General features: G+C 34.8%; 1 protein-coding gene across 3 annotated transcripts in view; it reads left to right on the top strand.

Moving 5' to 3' along the window:
- Positions 1-23,024, top strand: part of AFTPH (aftiphilin) — a 64,410-nt gene that overhangs the window by 34,015 nt on the left and 7,371 nt on the right. For 2 of the 3 annotated variants that reach the window (XM_024752952.1, XM_024752951.1), the window contains 7 exons: positions 5,711-5,862; positions 7,669-7,795; positions 8,200-8,256; positions 11,138-11,260; positions 16,841-16,901; positions 18,425-18,508; positions 22,384-22,507. In XM_024752952.1, coding sequence (XP_024608720.1) covers positions 5,711-5,862; positions 7,669-7,795; positions 8,200-8,256; positions 11,138-11,260; positions 16,841-16,901; positions 18,425-18,508; positions 22,384-22,507 — 728 coding nt within the window. The remainder of the gene's footprint in view (positions 1-5,710; positions 5,863-7,668; positions 7,796-8,199; positions 8,257-11,137; positions 11,261-16,840; positions 16,902-18,424; positions 18,509-22,383; positions 22,508-23,024) is intronic. The other variant, XM_024752953.1, reaches the window with a different exon arrangement.

Here is a 23,024-nt window from a genome sequence, read left to right as displayed (position 1 = left end):
AAGAGGGAACACCAAATATCCATATATAGCTTTCAGGATTTTTGGAAGACCTGTAACCTGTTTGTAACCGAGCCACGTCAGTTGAGAAGCTCTGCATTAGATAATATGACTTTATTTGCACCAGTGTATAAAATGAAAGGGTTTTCTTCCTCCTAACCCAGACATGGAGATAGGACAGAACTGGGAATGAGTATAAGTGAATTCATGCATAGTGCTTTGCCCTCATTGATGAATTAAAACATTGGGTAATCGTTTTTGCTTTTCCAGAAACACTGTATGGGTTGAAAAAAATAAAATATAGAGGGATTCAGGTAAAAAGGACCCTGATAGGAAAACAAATATATGAGAAATGAGAAAATTGGGAAAGATAGAGAAATCCTATAAAAGCCAGTGTACCTTTGGAGAGTAGTATAGCTAAGACCACATAAGACTTTTGTGAGCCCCTTCCCCATAAAATACATTTAAAATTCTATTTTATAACTTGGTATAAGGTTGAGTATGTTAATAGTAACTATTAAAACGTTTTCATGAACCCCTAAAATTACTGTGGACCCTAGGCCCTGTGCCTACTACTGCATAAGTTGACCCTGATTATAGTATAGTACCTAAAAATCAAGGCTCTGGAGTCACACTGCTAGATTTAGATCCAGCTTTCAGCACTGACTTGCATTAGCCACTTCTCTGAACCTGAGATTTAGAGAATAATAATAGTACTTACTTCAAAACTCTCATTGTGAAGATAAAATGAAATTGTGCATATTAAAGGTGCTTAGTGCAGTGTCTTGCACATAACTAGTGCTCAATAAATGTTAGCTGTTACTGAATAATCTCAGAAATGCACTTCTTAGAAAATGGTCTTCAAAGGTGCAAGAGGGCTTCCCCGGTGGCGCAGCGGTTGAGAGTCCGCCTGCCAATGCCGGAGACACAGGTTCGTCCCCCGGTCAGGGAAGATCCCACATGCCGCGGAGCGGCTAGGCCCGTGAGCCGTGGCCGCTGAGCCTGCGCGTCCGGAGCCTGTGCTCCGCAACAGGAGAGGCCACAACAGTGAGAGGCCCGCGTACCGCAAAAAAAAAAAAAGGTGCAAGAAATAGTGTTGCCAACTGGATTTTTTGGTGAATAGCAAAAAGTAATAGGGAGATAAATGAGAATTTGTGTGGGAGTACCCCTAGTTCAGCTGTATACTCACCTGTCAGACTATTTGGAGATCAAAAGTGCTGCTTCTGGCTAGTTTACCTTCTTAGAATAGTTTTGACAGGTAGGAACTCGTCTGAGCCCAAGTGTGCTTGTCTGCAAGTAGCAGACCTTCTCCTTTGGCTTCGTAGCGCTGGAAACGGTAGAGAAAATAAAAAAGGGAGTCTGGTACCTGTCTGGAAAAGCATTTGCCTTTCAACCCTGCATTTATCAGAGCCCCCTGTTCTTAAAATGTTTAATGGCCGGATATGCTGCTGTTTGCAGGTTTAGAATTTGATATGTGTTTGAATTGACAGACATGGCTCAGTCACCAGTTTCCTAATTCCAAATACAAGGGAGAACTGATGACTATTTTTCCTCTTTGACTTTGAAGTTGAAGGCATTTGAAATTCAAGTAACTGGAGTGAATATTATTTTATTTAGTTTGCTATTTAGTTACTGTTGTAACCTCAGCTAAATATTTAATATGCTAAGTGTGTGTGTACTTATTTTGTTACCCTCACATTAATTTAGAGTGCAGCACTGGCTCTTTAGTAAAATTTTACTGTTTGCTTTGTTGGAAACTATGAATAGTAGTGTTAGATGATAATTTGCATATGTACAGTAGAATAAATCGAAGTTTAAATAATATTTCACTTTACTGACTTTAAGGCTATTGCATGTGTTAAACTACCTTGGCTGACAATGTTGAGGAAAAAATTGAATATATTTTAAAACAATTAAAATTATTTAATAATCTTCAAGAAACAAAAAAACCCAAAACCTTTACCAGTATCAACCTTTACCTTTTTTATTTATTTATTTATTTATTTTTGGCTGCGTTGGGTCTTCGTTGCTGCATGCGGTCTTTCTCTAGTTGCGGTGAGCGTGGGCTTCTCATTGTGGTGGCTTCTCGTTGCAGAGCACAGGCTCTAGGCGCGTGGGCTTCAGTAGTTGCAGTGCGCAGGCTCTAGGGCGCACAGGCTTCAGTAGTTGTGGCGCGCCAGCTCAGTAGTTGTGGCTCCCAGGCTCTAGAGCACAGGCTCAGTAGTTGTGGCGCATGGGCTTAGTTGCTCTGCGGCATGTGGGATCTTCCCGGACCAGGGATTGAACTTGTGTCCTCTGCGTTGGCAGGCAGATTCTTAACCACTGTGCCACCAGGGAAGTTCCAACCTTTACCTTTTATCTCATGCTCAAATTTTATGAGTTTTTTAAAATTGAGTGTCTGATTACAGTGTTTTGGGAAATCTGTTTTTTTGAAAGAAATTTATCTGCTTGGTCATAAGAGAAACTATTCTTGTGGTAGGTTAGTTTCTCTTCTTCTGAGTGTTAATGTTAGTTATATTCTTGTACCTCTTCTACTTACCAAGTTACGTGGGCTATGTTCCATCGTATGTTTGAACTTTATTGTGCTTCTTGGGAAGTAAAGCATCTTAACACACCTCATGTGTGGTTTACACTCTTTGATTTTCATAATGTGATCAAGATTTAAGTCACAAATGCCAACAATCAACCAAAATGTTCACGAATTTTCAAAATTTAAAATCCCCAAGGGGTAGCAGTAACAGGTTCTCATTATATAAGCAGCTCTTAACAACAGATATTTTTTAATTAGGTCCCTTTTTCCCAACTTGATAGGAGGATCTTGGGGAGGATGCAAAATATTTGGATTATTTAATTTCTTGATGTAATATGTTAGAAATTGATGTAAATTGAGACAAGTATTTTCATAATGATTTAGAATGCTAAATAGTGGTGGAGAAATAGCCTTAGTGAGATTTGAACCTGGTTTTGACATTTATTCCTTGGCAGGCCACTGTGTCTCTATGTATCATCTATATAATAACAACAGTAGTGATAAAAGCTACCACTTCTTGAGCACACACTGGGTGTCCAGCATTTACTCCTCTAATTTATTATTCACCTTGTAAGGTAGGCCCTGAGAGCTCCAGTTTATAAATCCTGAAACTGAGTCTCAGCCCCTTGGGTCCACAGTCCTCTATTGAAGTGTTATAATTACATCAGCTATTTACTTACTGGAATTAACTAGTACTAAATGAAATTTGGCATTATTTACTACCATGAACAAGATAGTAGCCCTTTTAGCATCAAACTGGTCTTGTAGATAGTTGGAAATTAATATACTTTAAAAAGTAAAATGTTAGGAAATTTAATTTTAATCAAAATCTTTGTTAATTCTATTAGCTGCTTTCTTGTTGAATTGTTGAGGAGTTCCTCCTTGTGGTGAGTGGTGCTGGTCAGTTAGTGGATTCTGGTTGTTTGAATATTTATTAAAAAAATTTATATATGGCTCTACCTCTGGGGTCAGCAAACTATGGCTTAGCAGACAAATCTGTCCTGCCACCTGTTTTAGTAAATCAGGTTTCATCGGAACACACCCACACTTATTTGTTTATGGATGGCCTGCAACACAAAAATTATTCACTATCTAGCCCTATAGAGAAAAATCTACCAACTCCTGCTCTACCTCATTCAGCAAAAGATTTGAAGCAATTGACTCTAATATCTAATCCTAAAGACATATGGAACTTTCTTTTAAAATTTCCATGTAATTTTATTCTTTATGAGAAAAGGTTGGGAAGAAGTTTAAAACAAAGTTTAAATGTGATTGGGTTAAAATAATGTTCTATTTCCTCAAGTACATTCCACTAATTTGAGAATTTGCTCACTGGTATACCTAAGACCTGGTACTTATGTGTAATGATTGATCCAAATCATTGAATATGTTTTGAGGTCCTTTCTTTCATCCTTAGATAAATGTTTTTTCTATCCCATTAAAAGGATAACAAAGAGGATACAAGAAAGATTCTGTTTTAATTTACAGAGAAATAAAATTTGGTCATATGTGAGTTTTTGCTTACCCTCCCTGCCCAAGAGGAGCCAATGCTTATTATGTTTCCAATTAGATGGTTATCTGATCCCTTTAAAAGTAATGTCTGTCCATTCCCTCTGTTGAAGTGAGTTAAGTATGGGTCCCCTTGATGCACTCAAGTTTCACAAGCCTTGGGATCTTGAGTCTACTCTTTACTGTAGGTTTCATAATTGATACTGAGAACCTTTTCCCGTATCACATACATAAATATAATGAAGGTGTTAAACTTTTGTAGAGATAGCAGAAGAGTACACTGAGACCAATTATGCAGTTTCAAGTTTTTTGCTCTCATACTGCTTCCAAAAGAGATTTTGTTTTGGAAAATACGTATATGAAAATTTTTCCTTTTGTTATTAATTTTCCTGTTTGCTGACTATACTAAACAACAGAAATCAAGCATTAACTTGTTTTGTTACTTGGCAGGAAGTACCACCATGATGTGGCATTTTCTTGTACACAGGATGTCATTTCAGTAGTACACTTAATCTTCCAACAAGTTTTGACTTAAAAGGTTGTATTCCTAGTTGATGATTAAGTAGTAAGGTGAGCTGAGTTGAAAATATTTTACATGTATCTGAAATAAAGTTAGGAAAGTGGGAATAAATGTTATTGTAGGTTACACATGTAGACTAAACCTACTAGTACCCCCAAAATCTAAGTTAATCTAAATCCAACAAGTTTTAATTAATAAAAATACTCCAAAAATGCCAGTGTTCTCAGAGAAAATACTCTAGGGGATATGCAGGCTTTGCTTGGAGGAAAGGTAGTGTACTATTCAGAAATACAAATATGCACACCATAGAAGAGTAGAGAAATGGAATTTCTGAAAGATAGCACAGATCATCAAAATGATAAACAAGCCATTGAATTTCTTGGTAAAAATTGAGACATTCTTTCCTACTTTGGTTTCTTCTATTAGCAGATATTTCTAAAAGGTTTTCACAACAAGGTCATTCTGTATAGTACAGGGAACTATATTCAATATTCTGTGACAAACCATAATGGAAAAGAATATGAAAAAGAATATATGTATAACTGAGTCACTTTGCTGTACAGAAGAAATTAACAAAACATTGTAAATCAACTATACCTCAATAAAATTTTTTAAAAATTAAAAAAAGAAGGTTTTCAGGATTCACGTGTTCATATCCAGGTTCTGTTCAACTATAATAGTATAATACTTTTTGCAAGCATCCAATCTTATTGTTCTAAATATAGAGTATGTGAGTGGTAGTGAGAAACACCCCAGTGTTATGGAAAGATTATGAATACTGTCTGGTTTTTTTGGGTTTGTTTTTGCTTGCAGATTATTCAAACTTTGAGATTGCTTTCTCACTGTACAATGGGGTAGTAATTTCTTCTTTGTAGAATTTTGTAATGGATTAAGATAACGTTTGTAAAGTGCCAGGCATGATGCTTGGTGTGTAATGACATTTATTTGTCATTACACAATTATTTAAAGCTGTTCTATGAGTAGTTATTCTTCTTTCACTTAGTGTTTCCTGTATCTGACTGGTAGTTCCCCCACCCCATAGTAGCAGACAGGGTATTGTTGTATGGGGGGGTGTGTGTGTAGTAATGATAAAGCTATGACATTATTAAAATTACAAAAATGAAAATAAACTTTTGGGGGGTGTTTTGATGCAGACAGCTTTACTAAACCGCCTGGAGCGAATTTTCGAAGCATGTTTTCCTTCCATATTTGTCCCTGATACTGAAGAAGAAGTTACTTCGCTGAAGCACTTGCTGGAAGCAAGCACCTTGCCAATAAAAAGAAGAGAGGCCTTAGCTGAAAGTGGGTAAGTAGTAGACACTTTTCAGATAGCATGTATATTTGTTAGTTTCAACTGTTCTAATTTATAAGGTTATGTAAGGTTATCTTAAACCATTAAGGTTCTAAAATATTACTGTGTTTAAAAAATTATATTGTGCTAAAAGATATGATTTTAAAAACTCTCTACTTGTCCATTTTTGAGCTTTTTTTAAAAAAATTCTAAATCGATATTCTAATCAATTTTTTATATTATTTTTTGATTTCCTAGTATGATAGATGAAAATTTAGATCTTACATCTGCTATTCTCTTCTCTTCATCTTCCCAGTATACTTATATCATAGTTTTTTGGTTAAATTGTTATTTGGTACTTTCATTATTACGATCATATATATAGTGTTCACAGCTAAGCCACTATTTTCTTTATAGTATACCTTTTTCCTGGATTTAATAATTGCCTCTCTTTTTCATTTACTGAGTCTTTCCCTACCCTCCAACAGCCTGTGAATATAATTTTACTTGTGATAAGACCTATCAAGCTGACCATTCCATTTTTTACCTGGAGTCCTCCATCTTCCAGTTCCTTCCAATCTGGAATGGATCAGTCTGGGCCCCCTAAACACATGTTGTCTTGGGACTTCCCTTCACTTAAATCCCATTTTGGTGGAGCACATCCTCTAATAGCCTCCTCAGAGAAAAAGGTACACAGGAGGTAAAATTTTACTTTATTCTACCCCTACATCAAATTTATAATTTAGGGTCTTTTGTTGCTGGTGTTCTGAAATTTCACAATGAAGTATCTCGATATGAATCTTTTTTCATTCATTGGACTGAGTACTAGGTAGGAACCTTTCAATCTGGAAGCTTCTGTTCTTCAGTATTGAGCAATTCTCTTATAATGACAATTACCTTCCTCCATTGCCTCTGTTTTCTTTCTGGAACTCCTATTAATTATTAGATGTTAGAGGGTCTAGAATGACTTGCTAATTTTATTCTTATTCCTGGATAGTTCTGTTACATTTCGTTACTCCCCACCTCTGGAGGCAGGATTTCTTAATTTCATTGAAGATGCAAATTATTTCTGCTTCTTGACTTTTGTTTTGGGGTGATTTCTGAGAACAGAAGGGGATAAAAAAGTTGATGTTTTGCCATCTTTAAACTGTAGATTTTTTTTTAAAATACGCTAGCTGTACAGATAGTTCATACTCTTAGACCCAAGAGATTCATTCTCAGGAAATAACACAATTCTGCAATAACACACACCATAAAATACAGGAAGATATTCTTGTACTACTAGCAATAGGAGCCAAACAGTAAGAACAACTTAATTAAAACTGTATGATGATTGTGGCTAAATAAATGATGATGCATCTGTCTAATAGAACATTACACAACCACTGAAAAAGATACATATGTACATAAGGAAATGCTTAAAATCTGAAAAAAGAATACAGAATTTTAAATATGCTGTAATTGCAACTGTATTTGTGGGTCAAGACTCAAGGAGAAAACATATTAAATAGCTCCAGAAAGATGGTGGGATGCTGGGTAGTATCTTTCCTCCTTTTAAATATTTTTGCCTTAGAATTTAAAAAGAATAACAAACAGGCCAAATTTTTGCTTGATTGTTTCAAATGAATTTAACTTACTTTTCTAATGACTAAGTGTTGGCTGTTTCTTTCATTCAGATAGTAGTTATATACTCATGTTAGACACAAGATTAATTGAAATGTATATTTCACAGTCACATTAAAAGTAGAATTCATGGTGAAAGCTATTGAGTAACCCATGAAAGCTATTGAGTAACCCATGGCTTCATCGTGACCTTTGCAGGGAACTGCTGGATGTGTGGGCTGAGCTACAGGACATCCATGATGCACATGGCTTGAGATATCAGTGGGGTGGCTCCCATAGCAACAAGAAGCTCTTGTGCTCCTTGGGAATAGACACCCGAAACATTGTGAGTTTATTAGTACCTTGGAAAATCCTTTAATCAACCTATGAATGTTTTTAAATTCTGTCACACTTCTGTTGAAACTAGTTCCTCAGAAAAATAAATATTAGTTGGTTTAACATGTTCATGTATTTTTGAATATGCCAACTTTAAGCATAAATCTATCTAGATTTTTCTGCAATATTTCTTATTTTTAGGAAAAGTTGTTCTAGTGTTTTTCCTTAACTATAAAATGAAGGAATTGGGCTAGGAGATCAAAAATATAACCCCATAAGGGCAATTTAACAATTTCTTCAATTTACCATTCACGATGTATGTAATAAAGCATTACAAGCATATTTTGGAAACTTTCATTCTATGACAGATCATTCTCTAAATATATGTTCTTTCTCTCTAACATACGTATATAGCTCTTCACGGGCAATAAGAAGCAACCTGTTATAGTGCCCATGTATGCAGCAGGATTGGTAAGTACAAAGATGTCTTTGCATGTGTTTATCATTGCTGCATTTATTCTATAAAATCATCTTGCATAGCACGACATGGAAAGTGTATTTTAAGGGGCGTTTACTGTGGGGCCGTTAAGAGAATAAATACAGTATCCTTTTTCGATCTCATAAATCCCTTCAAGTCTTGATCTGAGGATATTTTTCTGTATTAATTATAGACACTTTTGTTTTATATTGAAAATTATTTTTTATCATAGTAATATTAGTGCTCATAACTTTTTGTAAAATCCACCTTTGGAAGTCTCTCTCTTTTAATTTGCTTTTAAAAAGAAGAAGCTGAAGTATCTGAAGCCTTAGCTATCACCTGTTTTAATGCATTTGCGATTATTTTTAAGTAATGCAGTATTGAAGCCATGGATGTATATCAAAGCTTGGAAATACCAAATTATAACAAATGAAAATGAGTCAGAACCCATAATTGGTATTTAGTTTTTCCATTAATGTTTTAAACGTGTTGAATTTTGTTTTTTCAGATATGCCAGGTAGTCCAGGAAAACTGAGGAATTTTCATTCTGTACCTTATCAAGACTCAGTCACATTTTAAAGTTTGACTTGTTTGTGGTTTTTGGTGTGTCTTTGAGTTATTGGTGCATAAAAATGTCCTATCAAACTAAAAGTATTTTAAAATTCTTTCACCAATAACTTGAAAATAAGAAAAAAATACTGTGTTTAAGATAGAGAAAAAAATAACTGAGGAACCCTTGGTATGGCGTTTAAGTTTAAAAACCCTTTATGTGCATGTGAAAATGAATTTGCTGTGGAACTTGACCTTTTTTTAATCTGCAAACTTTTCCATGAATAAGCTCTAATTATTGTTATTGAATTGTTTGCTTTGTTTTGTTTTGTGGAATTGCACAAAAACTTCTGTGCTTGACCTCTTTTTAAAAAATCAGTTTCTGCTCCTTTGTGAATGGTTATCTTGTATTTTCAAAACACCTTGATCATCCCTACTCTCTTTTATGTTGTAGGTAAATGTAATCCAGAACGTTTCTTTAACTTTCTGGTTATGTGAATCTCTTTCCTCAGGGAGTAGCATTCTAGAGATTGTTGGTGGTGTTATTGTCACATTCTGAATAGGAAGTAGGAATTTAATTTGTGGGCACTTTTCATTCAGCATGTTGGCGACAGTAACCTACTTAATGCTCTGTGTTAGGGTCAGCACATTAGCCAATTCTTTAAGTTTTATGTGGAATTAGAGACTAATGTCTATGCTTTTTTTTCCTATCTTAATTACAACCTTTTATTAGTAATGTAATTTTACCATTTTTGTAAGCTTTTTAATACCAAAGTTGGTTTAGTGAATGTATCATCTCCTCCTCCATCTTTGTGATGCCTTATATTTAGAAACTTCTTCTTTTTCATATCTGGTTTCAAATTTTAATGATACCTGAATTTTTCCCATGGTACTTTACGCACATGAGATGTTCAGTATCTTTTGATCTCATCTTGAGGAATAGTACCTGAAATTGTCATTTAAGTCACTGGCTCTGAGACTTTAATGTGCATTGGAGTGGCTTGGAAGACTCGTTAAAACACAGAATGCTGAGCACCACCCCCATAGTTTCTTATTCGGTAGGTCTGGGGTAGGGCTCAAAAATTTGCACATTTGACAAGTTCCCAGGTGATAGAGAAGCTACTGATGGGGACCACTTTGAGAACCACTGACTTAAGGGAGAGTTCATATTAGAAAAGTTGGCTAAGACTAGTAATTGTTTGCCAAATGCATGGAGCCTTTGTAGAAGGGCACACTAGAAAGCCTGTATAATGTGTATGGTATTGAATTAGACCATGAATTTATTTTCATTTTTCAAGCTGCTAGGTTAAAGCCTTTCACATGCACTGTTAAGAACTAAATCTGTAAATTGCTTATTTAGCTTATGCTTTATTTTATGAGGGTAGGGGGATTCTCCTGAAAACTTGGTTTTAGAAATGCATAGATTCTAACTATAAGATTCCTGACTTAGCAGCTTTGGGTTTTTTTCCCCAGTAGTAAAGGGAGACTTTTATTTGGTTGATAACTATTCAAGAACTTATCAAGTATTATTTTAAAATTTGTAAAAGCTTGGGCCTTTTTTCATGCCAGTAACCTTATTACCCATTATTTTTAGTGTTTGGTAGAACATTAATGCAAAATGCTGATTTTTTTTTCTTCTTCTTTGTTTCTACATCCATCTTGAATGTTTTTCTCTCTTACTCAAAAAGTGTGTTAGATTCATAGTGGAATATGTAAGATGTTTTCCCCTCTGAAATGACTGTCTCTGCTTTGCCAGTCCAAAGAACCAAGAACTAAGGTTCCCGTCTATAGTGGAGCAAGGATCAAACACTAAATTCACATTGAAACATGTAGACGTCATCACATTATGTGGTGTGTTTTAGAATCAGCTCTCACCTCTCCAAGCACCACCATGGTGTAATGTGTATGAAGAGTGCCCTTTCCTGCAGTTTCAGATCTGAAACATCAGAATAATGTTGGATTCTTAGGGCATGGATGTGATATACTGTTCTGCTTGCCTCTTCCCCGCTCCCACCATCCCATGTGCTTATGCTTTTGTGTGACAGTGATAACCAGGCACTTTACAACAAATCCAGTTCAATTACAACGTCTTGCTTCAAAAAGTTTGGATTCCAAAGGTATTATTATGAAACATTTCCCATTATGGTGCTGTAAGATTTTCACGAAGCAAAATTTAGGACTAGTTCCTTTTTGTCTTCAGTTCTTTTCAGATGACCTGTTTTCTTTCTGCTTTCTGCTAGATTAACTTGCTTGTAAAAAAAGTTTACAAAGTTTATGGGCTGATCCTTCCCCCCCCCCCATTAATGGCTAATATGCCTTTTTCAGGGTATGTTAGAGCCCACCAAGGAACCATTGAAACCACTATCTGCTGCAGAGAAAATCGCTTCCATCGGTCAGACAACCACTGTGTCACCAGAAATGAACACATGTACATCTGACCAATTCCAGGTAAAAATATCTGGATGTATATAGATATTTTTATGCATGTATATACACGTATGTCCACACACATTGTTGTTTCCCTTAATATATAACTTTTAGTTTTTGAAATATTTTTAAAATTTAGTTTCATGACAGATGTGATTTCAGTTACTTATTAATATCCCTTGAAATACAATGAGCAAATTCTCTTTAATTTAAAAAAATAGAAAAGGCCATTGAGAACTGGCTGGTTATGGGTAAGTCCTTTAAACCTATCCAGGACTTAGTCTTTTTACCTATAAAATGAGGACTTTGAAGCAAGCATCTCTAAAAATCCCTTACAGCTTGAACATTGTATGATCATTATTACTGACACACAAATCTGGTAAGTGCTAGATTTCAAAAAAATGGAAAACACTGCATTTATACCAGCTCTTCAAGTCTGCTGTAGTGTGTTTTTCCTGAAGCCTGCAAAAATTTTATAAAGTAATAAAATTTGGGTGTGTTTATTACATCAAAAACTGTTGTTTTGAGAGTTTGAATAAAGCTGTTAAGTTAAAAATGATGTAGCCTTTAGCAAAACATTCTATGGATTAGGAAAAAAAGAAAGCTCTCTTACCTTTCTTATCCTTTACCTCCTTGGGACATTTAAGCACAAATCGTATTTCAGTCTAATATGTTTAATATCAAAGCCTTCCCTCTTACTTTTTATCTGGGAGAACATAGCCACTTTGGTTTGCTTACTTTTTCGACATCGAATTGTTTTTTAAAATATTAGTATTCTTAATGAACATTACTATTTCTAAAACATTCTTGCTGTGTTTGTCATTTCTTAACCTTAAATATCATCTTTGATTATGTCTAACACAGTAATGTATGTTTGGACAGCCTTTTCCAAAATGTATGTTCCATTGAACACTAATTCCCAGAAATGCTCCACTAAAGAAGGGTTCCATAGTGAAGTAAGTTTGGGAAATATTTCATATCATACCCTACAACCACCCTTGGAGATTCACAACCCACACATTAAGGACTCTGAAGAATCTTGCAGTGAATAACCCTATTTAATTTTACTTCATTTTCTCAAGTTTACTTGGCCACACGACCCTTTTCTGAAGAACATACTTTGGAAAATAATTTTGTAAAGCAAGGTCCTACTTTTTCAGGTGTGTTTCAAGAAACATCTAATATTACTGCTAGGTACCACTGTGGTTTATACTTGGGCTTAGCTTAAACATCCCTCTGAAGCCAGTTTATTACTGGCACTGAATTAGTGGGCAAGGGGACCTAATGTGTAAAATGCCTGGCCTTATTGATGGTTGGGCAACAGGCAAGGTTCCTTGGGCAAAATGTCTCAGTAGGTTGAATCTGTCCTTAGCTCTCTTCTTTTCATTGGCCTTATATTGCCCTCTGGCTATCAGTTGCTCTCCCAGGCCTGCCATGTCTATGCAGGTTCCAAAATTACTTCTCCCACAGCACATTCTCACTTCTGCCCCAGTCAACATTCTTATTTCTACAATGCTAGGTATTAGGAAAGTAATTCGAGTAACTGCCTGGTATGTTTTCTGGAAATGGAGCTGTTCTTACTTGAGGCCACTTGTTGCTACTTTTACTTGCCTCCTTCTCCTCTTCTCCTCTATCCAACCACTTCCACGTGTTACAGCCCCATAAGTTATTGCTTATTTTATCAGAGTTAGCTGTCACCTGTCATTTTTGCCTAGTCATACCTCATACTTATCATCTTTCTTATATAATTTAATTATAGACTTGATTAAAAGTCTAGGTAACCTAAAAAAAGCATGTGTGTTAACAGAAGATTTTTAATAGAAATTAATGTGTGTTAATTTAATGGAGGTTAGTTGCAGCTCCATATGTATTCAGCTGCTGCCACCTCTGTGCATACATATACACCCCTATGTACTTGTAATCAAGGGACTCTCTCCCTATTTACAGGCAAGTGTAGGAATTTTCAGCAACATTTAAGCATATCTAACGTTTTTGCTGGAAGATGGAACTTGGTCTCTTGCTACTTATATTTTTTAAAAGCTCTTTTTAAGCAAATATGTCCTTTTATTCTGTTTCATGCACACATTTCTCTTTTTAAAAAATACACATATAAATAATGAATTAACAAGTTTATTCTGTACTTTTTTATGGTAGTTTGTGATCCTCACTGGCTTTAGTTTTTAGGCTTTTGGGAAACCAGTGAAAATAATATTTCCCAGTGGAAATTCAAACTTATTTCTGAATTGACTTGAGCCTGTGTAGGTCTGCATTCTAACATTCAAATTGAAGATTTCAGCATGCGTATCAGAATTTTGTGCTGAGATGCCTAACCTCCATCACTGGATTGCATGACCTTTGCTTGGCTCCATACTTCTGATTCAGGTTAAGATACTTAACAAACATCTGAAATGCATTGTAAAGATTCTCTATATAAAGTGATATTTCTTACCACTATTCTTTGGCATGCAGTGTATATATTATATATACATTATATAAACATGTATATATTTTTCACTTAACATTTTGGCCATGCAGTCTTTCTCCTAGTGATAATTTTCAGATTAAACAGCCATTAGTGCTAGAAGCTTAGCAAAATGTGTCAGGAAAGACCTGTTCAATACCTAAATTTCCCCGTGCCCCCGCCCAAAGCGTATAGCCTACCTTCCTCTTATGTTTTAGCATCATTGAACAGTGACTTTCAAACTTAGCATAGTTGTATAATTCTCATTATGACTGCATTCTTTTTGGCCTGTCTTTTCTATTTCAGTTTGGTACCCATTGAATTTTTATCTTCCACATCAGTTTGTACTCATCAGTCTTATAGCCATTGCATCTCTTGTTTAGGAATTTAATATTTTACTAACAAATGTTAATGTTTTTTAAAAGATACTTTTACCTGAAAAAACAGTTTATAGGTAAAAAGCAGTAGTGATACTTTTTGTTGTTGTCGTTTGCATCTTTATCCACTGAATTTCAAGGTCACACCATTCACGGTGCCATTGATTCCCCTCTAAGATCAGTACTTTAACCATACTTTATTCACTGCTGAGTAAAGTCAGCTCTCTGGCTATCAATTATCCAGCTAGTCACCACTAGCAAACTTCTTTTCTTAGGCTACTTTATGTTGCTATTTCAGTTGTGAATCAGAGTTTTAGAGATAGAAGAAAGAAAAAATGACTATCTAGCACTGTACTCTCTTTTTACACTTAGAAAAACATATTTGGAAAGACTAAGTGATTTACCCAAAAGCACACATCAGTGCTATAGCTAGGACTAGAGCCAGAGTCTCCTGTCTCTAGTCTTTTCTTTCCCCCTCTTTTTATTATGACCTTGTCTCCTTTCTTTTGTCTCTGCATTAATCATTCATGCCACATTACTTAAAGTTGTTTGAAAATGTTTCATTCCAGTGCTTTCTCTTTAAGTTGCCTACTTGTCTGTGCCTTAGTTAGCCTATAATTATTTAGGTATCTGTTTTTCATCTTTCTCTTTTCCACTAAATTTTGATTCATGATTTAGCACCTCATTATTATAATATTGGCTGTGTCTTCAAAATGCCATACACCTCTGTGAGAAGCTAAAATTCCAGAAAATCACTGAAATATTTCAAAACATCCAGCTACTTGACATCATTTAGGTAAAACATGTTAATGAAAGACCTTTGCTCCATATACCCAGAAACTTTGTTATTATGTAAATCTGGGTTTGGTCCATCCAGTCAGTGTTGAATAGTTCTAAAGGTGTTTCTGATCTAGAAGTAGAGTAATATAAGTTGAATCTGTTGGAATGCCTAGAGCTTTTTGTTTGTTTTTGAGATCAGCTAAAGAAAATCTTTTCTAAATGTTATTTATCGGTCTTGCAGGTAGGTTATAAACTAGATTTTCACCAGGATTTTTTAAAATTTTATTTGAAATAATTATAGATTCACAGGAAGTTGCAAAGGTAGTACAGAAGAGGTGCCTTGTGTCTTCACCAGTTTCCCCCATGATTACATCTTACATAATCATAGTACAATATCAAAACCAAGAATCTGACATTTGTGCAATATGTGTGTGTGGTTCTATGTCATCTTTCCATGTGTGTGACTACCTCCACAGTCAGCATACAGCATTTCTTCCACTTCCACAGCCAAGCCCCCGCCCCACCCCACTCCAGCTCCCACAACTCTCTCTCACCCCTGGCAACCACTAATGTTAGTGTTTTATTTTGTTTATACCTAGCCCCTCCACCTCCAGGCCCGACTTATATGGGGGAGACTAAGTGCTTATAGTAACATGCCTATAATTGGTTATCAAAGCAATTGTATTATAATGTCATGGGATTGAACTTTCAAAAATAGCCGATTCATGTTCCCTTCCTACAGGGAACAACGTCTTTGTCTACACAGAAAAAATGATTATAAAGTTATTGTTTTTTTAATTTATTTTTTTATATTTTATTCATTTATTTTTGGCTGCGTTGGGTCTTTGTTGCTGCGTGTGGGCTTTCTCTAGTTACGGCAAGCAGGGGCTACTCTTTGCTAAGGTGCGCGTGTTGCTCCGCGGCATGTGGGATCCTCCCGAGCCAGGGCTCGAACCCTGTCCCCTGCATTGGCAGGCAGGTTCCTAACCACTGCACCACCAGGGAAGTCCCGATTATAAAGTTTTAATAAGTGCCTACCTTACAGTAAAGCATGGTGGTGAGCAATATAGAAAAAAAAAGATGGCAACATGTTGATAGTAAGAGTCTAATAAAACACAGGTTATTTCAATAATTGTTGCCAACACCACCCTCAAAATAAAACAAGAAAATGAAAAAAAGGCATTTTTTTTTCTTGTCAAGAATATTCTTAAAATAAAGCAGTGATCATTTTTAAATGTTTTGTACTACCTTCCATCTTCTATGTATCATTTGCTCATTTTATCTTTATGTGTTTGGTAGTTAACAGAATTTTAAAACCTAGAATACTCAAATGAGTTCTGCGTATACTTTTCAGTACATTATTTTAAAAATTAAATTCTAATATTGATTATAAGTAATTTCTAAATTAAAGAAGATGATTAATTTTTTTTAATTTTTATATATAAGGAAACCAACTAAATTAACCATACATGTTTATACAATAGTTACTTAGTCTTTAATAACCCAAATTGCCTCACTTTCAGTGGTACCTTCTCTATTGCATTATATTATCTATTAAGAAATTTTAAGTGGATAGTCATTTAAAATAAAGTGGATAACTCTTTAGTGAAAAAAAAATCAGTGATGTTTTTAAATATTTTTATTGTAATCAAGCCAGTAGTTTAAATCATGATTTGAGAATGGATTGAAATCTTGACATAGGATCAGTCCATAAATTTCTGTTTGAAAATGTAAAGATAATTCCATTTCTCAGATACAACATTTTTAATGTCAACAAGCTGTACTGTTTATAAATTTTGCAATTTCAGTTTGTGTTAATATTTGTAGATAACCTTCTGAAATTGTAAATTATCCCAATTTTGTCTTTAGGTATCTTATTGCCTAATGATCTTGCTATAATAGTGTTTCGTTTTATTTTTAAGGATTCTTTATGTTGCTACAACCTATACTGATTAATTTTGATTTTTTGGTTTTCAACTCTAGGAGTCTCTACCACCCGTCCAGTTTGACTGGAGTAGCAGTGGCCTTACTAACCCTTTAGATGGTACGTCTCTCCGTAGAGCCTCTAGCACCAGAGCTAGAGTTAAGAAAGCTACAAAGTTCAGACAGACTTCTCTCTGCTGACTTCCTTTTTTGTTTGAACATAACTTCTTATCTTTGGAAATTCAGGCTTTCTTTCTTAATAGTGATTGCTCAAGAAACCAGCTGTTACTAGTATTAACAGTATTAATGTCCATATATAGGTAGTAGTAGCCAGATAAAATTTTAGTTTCTTTATCTCAAGACAAAAACAAGCTTCCTTATTTTTCACAAATATCTAGGCAGTTTAAATGATATTTTAGGTAAGACCAATTTACTTGAAATTTTTTTTTGTAGTCTTAGTTCATGGAATTTTCTTGGATGCAAAGTCTTTTGTGTAGAGGCTGCTTTAAAGCACAAAGCACAATAATTTAACCAAAAACAATGTGCAAATAGATCCATATTTATTGACTCAAAGTAGTTTTCAGATTTAATAATATTTTATAGTGCACTTATATGCAAAGGAAAAACGAATGATTTTCATGATCCTTTTCTAAAACTTATCTCAAAATACTAGTAGGTAGTTCCAGAAATAATTGGTTTCACTTATGGCTTTAAAAGAAAATCCTGAAAAAGGATTAACTGATTCCAATAAGGTGGGGTTTTTAAGTAATACAAAATGCTAGTTTTCCTGTGTATTGACATCACAAGTTTTAATTGGACTCTGAGGTATAATTACTCTTACTCCTTATACTTCATAAGTTGTTTGAGCCATGGTCTAAAACACCTGCTATTCTATCAGCTTTGCCTTAGAGTGGGGGATCCCAGGATATCTGGAAAGCATCCAATTGAATATCCGTGCTGAAGGAAAGCCTGGATGCACCTTCTGCTGTTGTCTGGTGTCTTATTCAGTCAAATCATCATGCTTTTTATTAACAAACAACTTCTTTAAAAATGTATACTATTTCTGATTACTGTTTCAGAGTTAAAGGGGAACAGTACAGCTTGAGGTTGCACATCATAGGGCAGTTATGACATTCCTTATTATGTTATTTTATTTTAAACTAAGTTAATGTATTGGTGCCTGTCCTGAAACTGACAACTTTGTCACTTTTAAAAAGCATTAATTAGGAACCAACACTACTAACATAAAAGATTTATTTGGGCATGTACAGTGATTTAATGTTGGGTTGAGATTAAAGTATTGTTTCCCTTTAACGGGTATACTTTCCCCTTGGTCTTTCTGGTATGGCTTCAAGTTTCAATTGAAAGAACCGAACTCCTAACTAAAACCTTACTAAGTGTCAAATTATTTACTTTGTACATGAGAAAATGTACATTGAATTAAATTGTTACTTTAGAAATGTCCTTAGCAGTGAAAAACTAATACTGTACACATTGTTTTAATGTTGATTTAAAAATATGTAATGACTACTAATTATAACCTGCATGTTCAAGTGTGTGTCTTACCCCTTTTTACACATAACCCCTCCTCCCTTGGCTTACCTTCTGTGTGGCTGCCTACCAACACGGTCACTGAATTTCAAGCTAGTGGAGGTTCCACTCTTCTGAACCTTGATTTCTTTGGGCCCGTGGATGACAGTAGCTCTAGCAGCAGCACCACAATCCCAGGTCAGCAGAGTGTTAAAGCCATAATTCTAGTTTATTTACTAAAAGCATGACCACATCACTTGACTTTCCTATAAACAAGGAAACAAGTAGATTGTATTCTCTATAATGTCTACTACTTTTCTTTCATCTAACTACTGTTATTTTCTAGTAGTGTAACTATAACAAATGACTTATGTGAAATGTATTTTAAGGAAAGCTTTGTCAGAGTATAATATTCAGAGCTGAAAGTAGTTTCTAGATATAAAACAGCCCTAATGTCCTTACACAGTTAAAGGCAGGGGTTTTTTTTCCCCTTGTAAATAGAAAATGTGATATTTTATATGCTTATTTTTAAAGCATATTCTACAAAGCCATTTGAAAAAATACAAATTTAGAGATATAAGAATATTTTAGTACACAAAGGTGACTTTACATTATAGTGTCTGTGATAATTACAAATTCTAGCATTCAATTAGTTGTTCATTAGTGCTGCTAAATGTATAATTAGGTTCCAAAATGTTGGAGTCTAGCACTTAGTTATATAGTCCCACATAGAATTATTACTGTTTTTATGTAGCTCTTGAATAGAAAGTTTACTGTTTTCCATGGAGGAAAAAAAAATGTTAAAGATAATAATAGAAAATAATTGCTATGAGATACTAAAAGCCTGTTTAGTATACTAAAAGCCTGGAGTGCCTGTTAAATTAATGTTCAGCCTGGCAAAAGTTCAGTTCATTGACCAAAGGCCTAATGTACTTTGTCATTTTCTAACTGAATAAACGATTAAAATATAATGGCATTTTTATGTTTACATTTTATTTAATATGATTTTAATGGCTCCCTGTCATCCCAACTTGTGATCTGGTAATCATGCCCATTGATACCAGATGGCTGTTGAGGTGCTATATAGATGCTGATGCCCAGAATGCATAGGGAGGGTCCCTCTCAGTCCCCACTAGGATCAGTTAGACAGCCAGCCTGGTTCCTGAGAATCTGCTGGTTTTGTTCAGCTAGATAACCCTGCCGCCCACTTCTAGCAGTTTAGAAGCCATGATGGGAAATGGGGGAGATAAGACAATCAGCTAAGGGTGAACCTGGGACCCAGAATGCCCTTCTCCAAGAGCTGGTTATGGAAATCTGATCGTGCTATAAGGACATTCCAAGGCCGTTTCGTAGAATGACTGGATTCCGCAAATCTAATCCCCTGGTTATCATTTTCATTGTTTCCAAGATTTTACAAGCATACGAAAAACTAATGTGTCTGGTTTTGACTTCAAAATATTTCACTATTTAAATTACTTCGAAATACATGTGAGCTATGAAATGACCTGGGTGAGCTAATTAGTTTTTAATACTTAATGGGGGGAAGAAACCCAAAAACTTGTGTATCAGTTTCCTTATTACTATAATCCCAAGAATGAATTACAGAGCTCCTATTTCTGATTTGCTCTCAGCTTTGTTTTGTCATGGAATGTATCATAATTTAAATGAGGTCACTATTTTTGGGTGTCTAAAAACCTGGTTTAAATTTAATTTTTGGTTACATTTCAAACTCAGTTAAAAATCACCCATAAGAGCACAAATCATCTGACCATATAAAGAAGTACAGAAATGACCTGATAAACCAGGCTCAGTATACATACACAGCTTTGAGAAGAGCAAGCAGTTTCAGAAGCTTAGAGCTGTAATGGAAATGAAATCAGCATGGTCAATGGCGGTCCTCATTACTTTGGAACGTTTTAAATATTTTCCTTCCGTATTTTCATTAATATACTCTAGCTGCTGTGTAAACCTGATTACTATAAATTTGCTTTGGCTTGTTTTATTGCTATTGGGTTTTGTTAAAATTTACCATCAAGCTACAGGTGTCAACACTTTCCTGAGTATTCCATTTCACCACTTGCTTGCACTTTTTCTGACTTGTTTCTGGGAAAGTCATTTTGTCTTAGCTTGCGATTATTTAATTATTTTGTGTTTGAGACTTAGGAGGTTGGCATAGAACTTGGTTGGCTAGCTTTATTTATGTAACTAAACTATGCCTCATTAAGGTTCTGTTAAAAAAAAAAAAACTCTTCCATTAAAAAATTACTCTCCAGTTTTTTGTGTAGAGTAAGTAGTTGTCTTGTTTTTGAAAAGTATAAAATATAGCCATAGTACTTTTTTTGGTGATAATGGTTTTGGGGGGGTTGGGGGAGGTTGAAGGGTTTTTTAAAAAATCTCCCACTTCACTGTTTGACGGCCAAGTTGTCAGTATTGTATAAACCCAACCAAATTTTTACTAGCACTTTCCTGTTGCCAGTCAGAATGCAATTGTTTACTCTGCATTGTGCATTCACCATCTACTTAAATTTTGTGGTTACTTGGAATCTAACCTTTCATAGTGGAGGAAGGAGGTGCTTTGGGTTCATCTGGTCCCTTTACAGGCATCTGTAAATTTTTACATTTTAATTGCAACCTTAATACTTATTATAGAAATACAAAGAAAGGGCCTTTTAAATTATATTTTGAAACTGTACCTTAATGAAATACTAAAAACTTCGGAGAGTCAACAAACATTTTCTATAGCCTTCCTCCCTTGTTGGACATGGTAACTGTGGAAGCCGCTTGTGCTAGTATGATTTCTGTAAACATCTGAGATCTGTGTTTACATCTGCTAGTCAGCTACAAAGTTGGTTAATAGAAGGCAGTTCCTGATTTTTTTTCTTAACCTAGAAATATCCTAAAGGAGGAAACTTGTTTGTTAATATCGATATGGTACATGTATATATAATTTTATCTACGGGTCTTAGGGCTTTTTTAGAAATAATAAGTAGAAGTTGATGAAGCTATAAGACATTTGTACTTACAGCCTGCTTTTCTGTTATACCCTGAAACTACTGAATTTGCTAAAACCAAAGAGTGTAGGATTAAAAATTTTTTATCTGATTATCTTTATTTTCCAACACTTAGCTTGAGTTGAAAATATTTAATTGTTCCTTGTTTTTTGTAGTCATCATATTTGATATAAATTAATATTCAAGAGAAGTTTTAAAATATGTATGTATATTTTAATGAAGTCAGATGGGAAGGATTTTAATAGATTTTACAATAAATCTAATTCTCTAACTCAGCTTTGTTTTGAATTTTTCTAACAAGATATTTGAACTGTTAGCCACTAGATTCAGCTGTGAGACAATAGAAGTATAACCCTTGAGACAATTTTCATTTTGTTCAAAAGTAGTGCTTTTATCCACTTTTTCTGAAAATATTTTACCCTCCCCACTTCTTACCTGAAGAAAGAACAATGCGGTATATAACTCTAGTAATAATTTGATACTTTGGGTAATATTTCATGTCCTCAGGTAGTCAGAATATATTTAAACTAACCAAATTATGTACTGTATCTGAGACTTTATATTAACTTACAACTTTGGGGATATGGATGAAAATAATGGAGGATAAATGGTCAGGGAGGTAAGGGAAAAGGGAGGTTCAAAAAATGAGGTTAAATCAGTCAATTTAAAAATTGAGGTGTCATATTATGTAACAAATCATGTGCATTCTATTTATAAAACATCGATAACCTTCATATCACAAACAAATACAAAATTTAGGGAGTTTTCTATAGCAGATAGAATTTTTTAGAAGTATTTTGATGGTATCGTCTACATAAACGTTAGATTAATTAAGGCTATATTTATACCAGAGTGGAATTTTAAGAGTATTTTCCTACTTTATAAAAACTCCGAAGAGTGGAATTTATAATTTAAAAACTAAATGCAATATTATAGTGTTCTAAAGATGTGCTGTGCTTATAAAGACTCAGATGTTTACAGAGTAATTGCCTTTTGCATCTTGGATTGTGGCTGAGTACCCATTGCAGCTTGCCATCACTGACTATCATTTTATACTATAAGGTGTGGATCCAGAGTTGTATGAGTTAACAACTTCTAAGCTGGAAATCTCCACCTCAAGCCTCAAAGTGACTGATGCATTTGCGAGACTCATGTCCACAGTAGAGAAGACAAGCACATCTACCAGGTAAAAGCTAGTGCTCATTACACCCTAATTTTGAATTCTGTGTTAAACCAAGTAGCCCAGATGGGAAAGCACATAAGTTGGCAGTATTTCAATATATTATATTAAAATTCACTTTACATTTATAAAACCAATAGATGCCTAATTCCAGAAAATAGTATCAAATTATATTTAATTATGGATTTACTAGAGCGGAGCTATTTCATGAGAGACTGGAAAGGGCTGACAGATGTCGTTTTCTCTCCTTCCCTACCCCTACACCCAACTTTGTAGAGAAGAATCTGATAAAAGAATTGAGAGCATGAAGCCATTACAGAAATGCTCCCCCTTTTCTTTCATAACTACTGAGATGATCATCTTTGAGAACCCAGTTTCACACTCCCAGAGTCACCTAGGCTGATCCTTTCACCTCTGGGCTAAGAGAGAGTAGGGAATGGCCACTGTTTTATTTTCTGAATTTTCGCTAATGTGTAGCACCTCTGATTTGGGTCGTGAAGCCTTGCTTTTATTTTTTTTTTTT

Source organism: Neophocaena asiaeorientalis, unplaced genomic scaffold (genome assembly GCF_003031525.2).
Source record: "Neophocaena asiaeorientalis asiaeorientalis breed wild unplaced genomic scaffold, Neophocaena_asiaeorientalis_V1.1 scaffold100, whole genome shotgun sequence".
Taxonomy (NCBI): Eukaryota; Metazoa; Chordata; class Mammalia; order Artiodactyla; family Phocoenidae; genus Neophocaena; species Neophocaena asiaeorientalis.
Note: the sequence above shows the minus strand (reverse complement) of the source record. Positions and strands in the feature narration are given on the sequence as shown.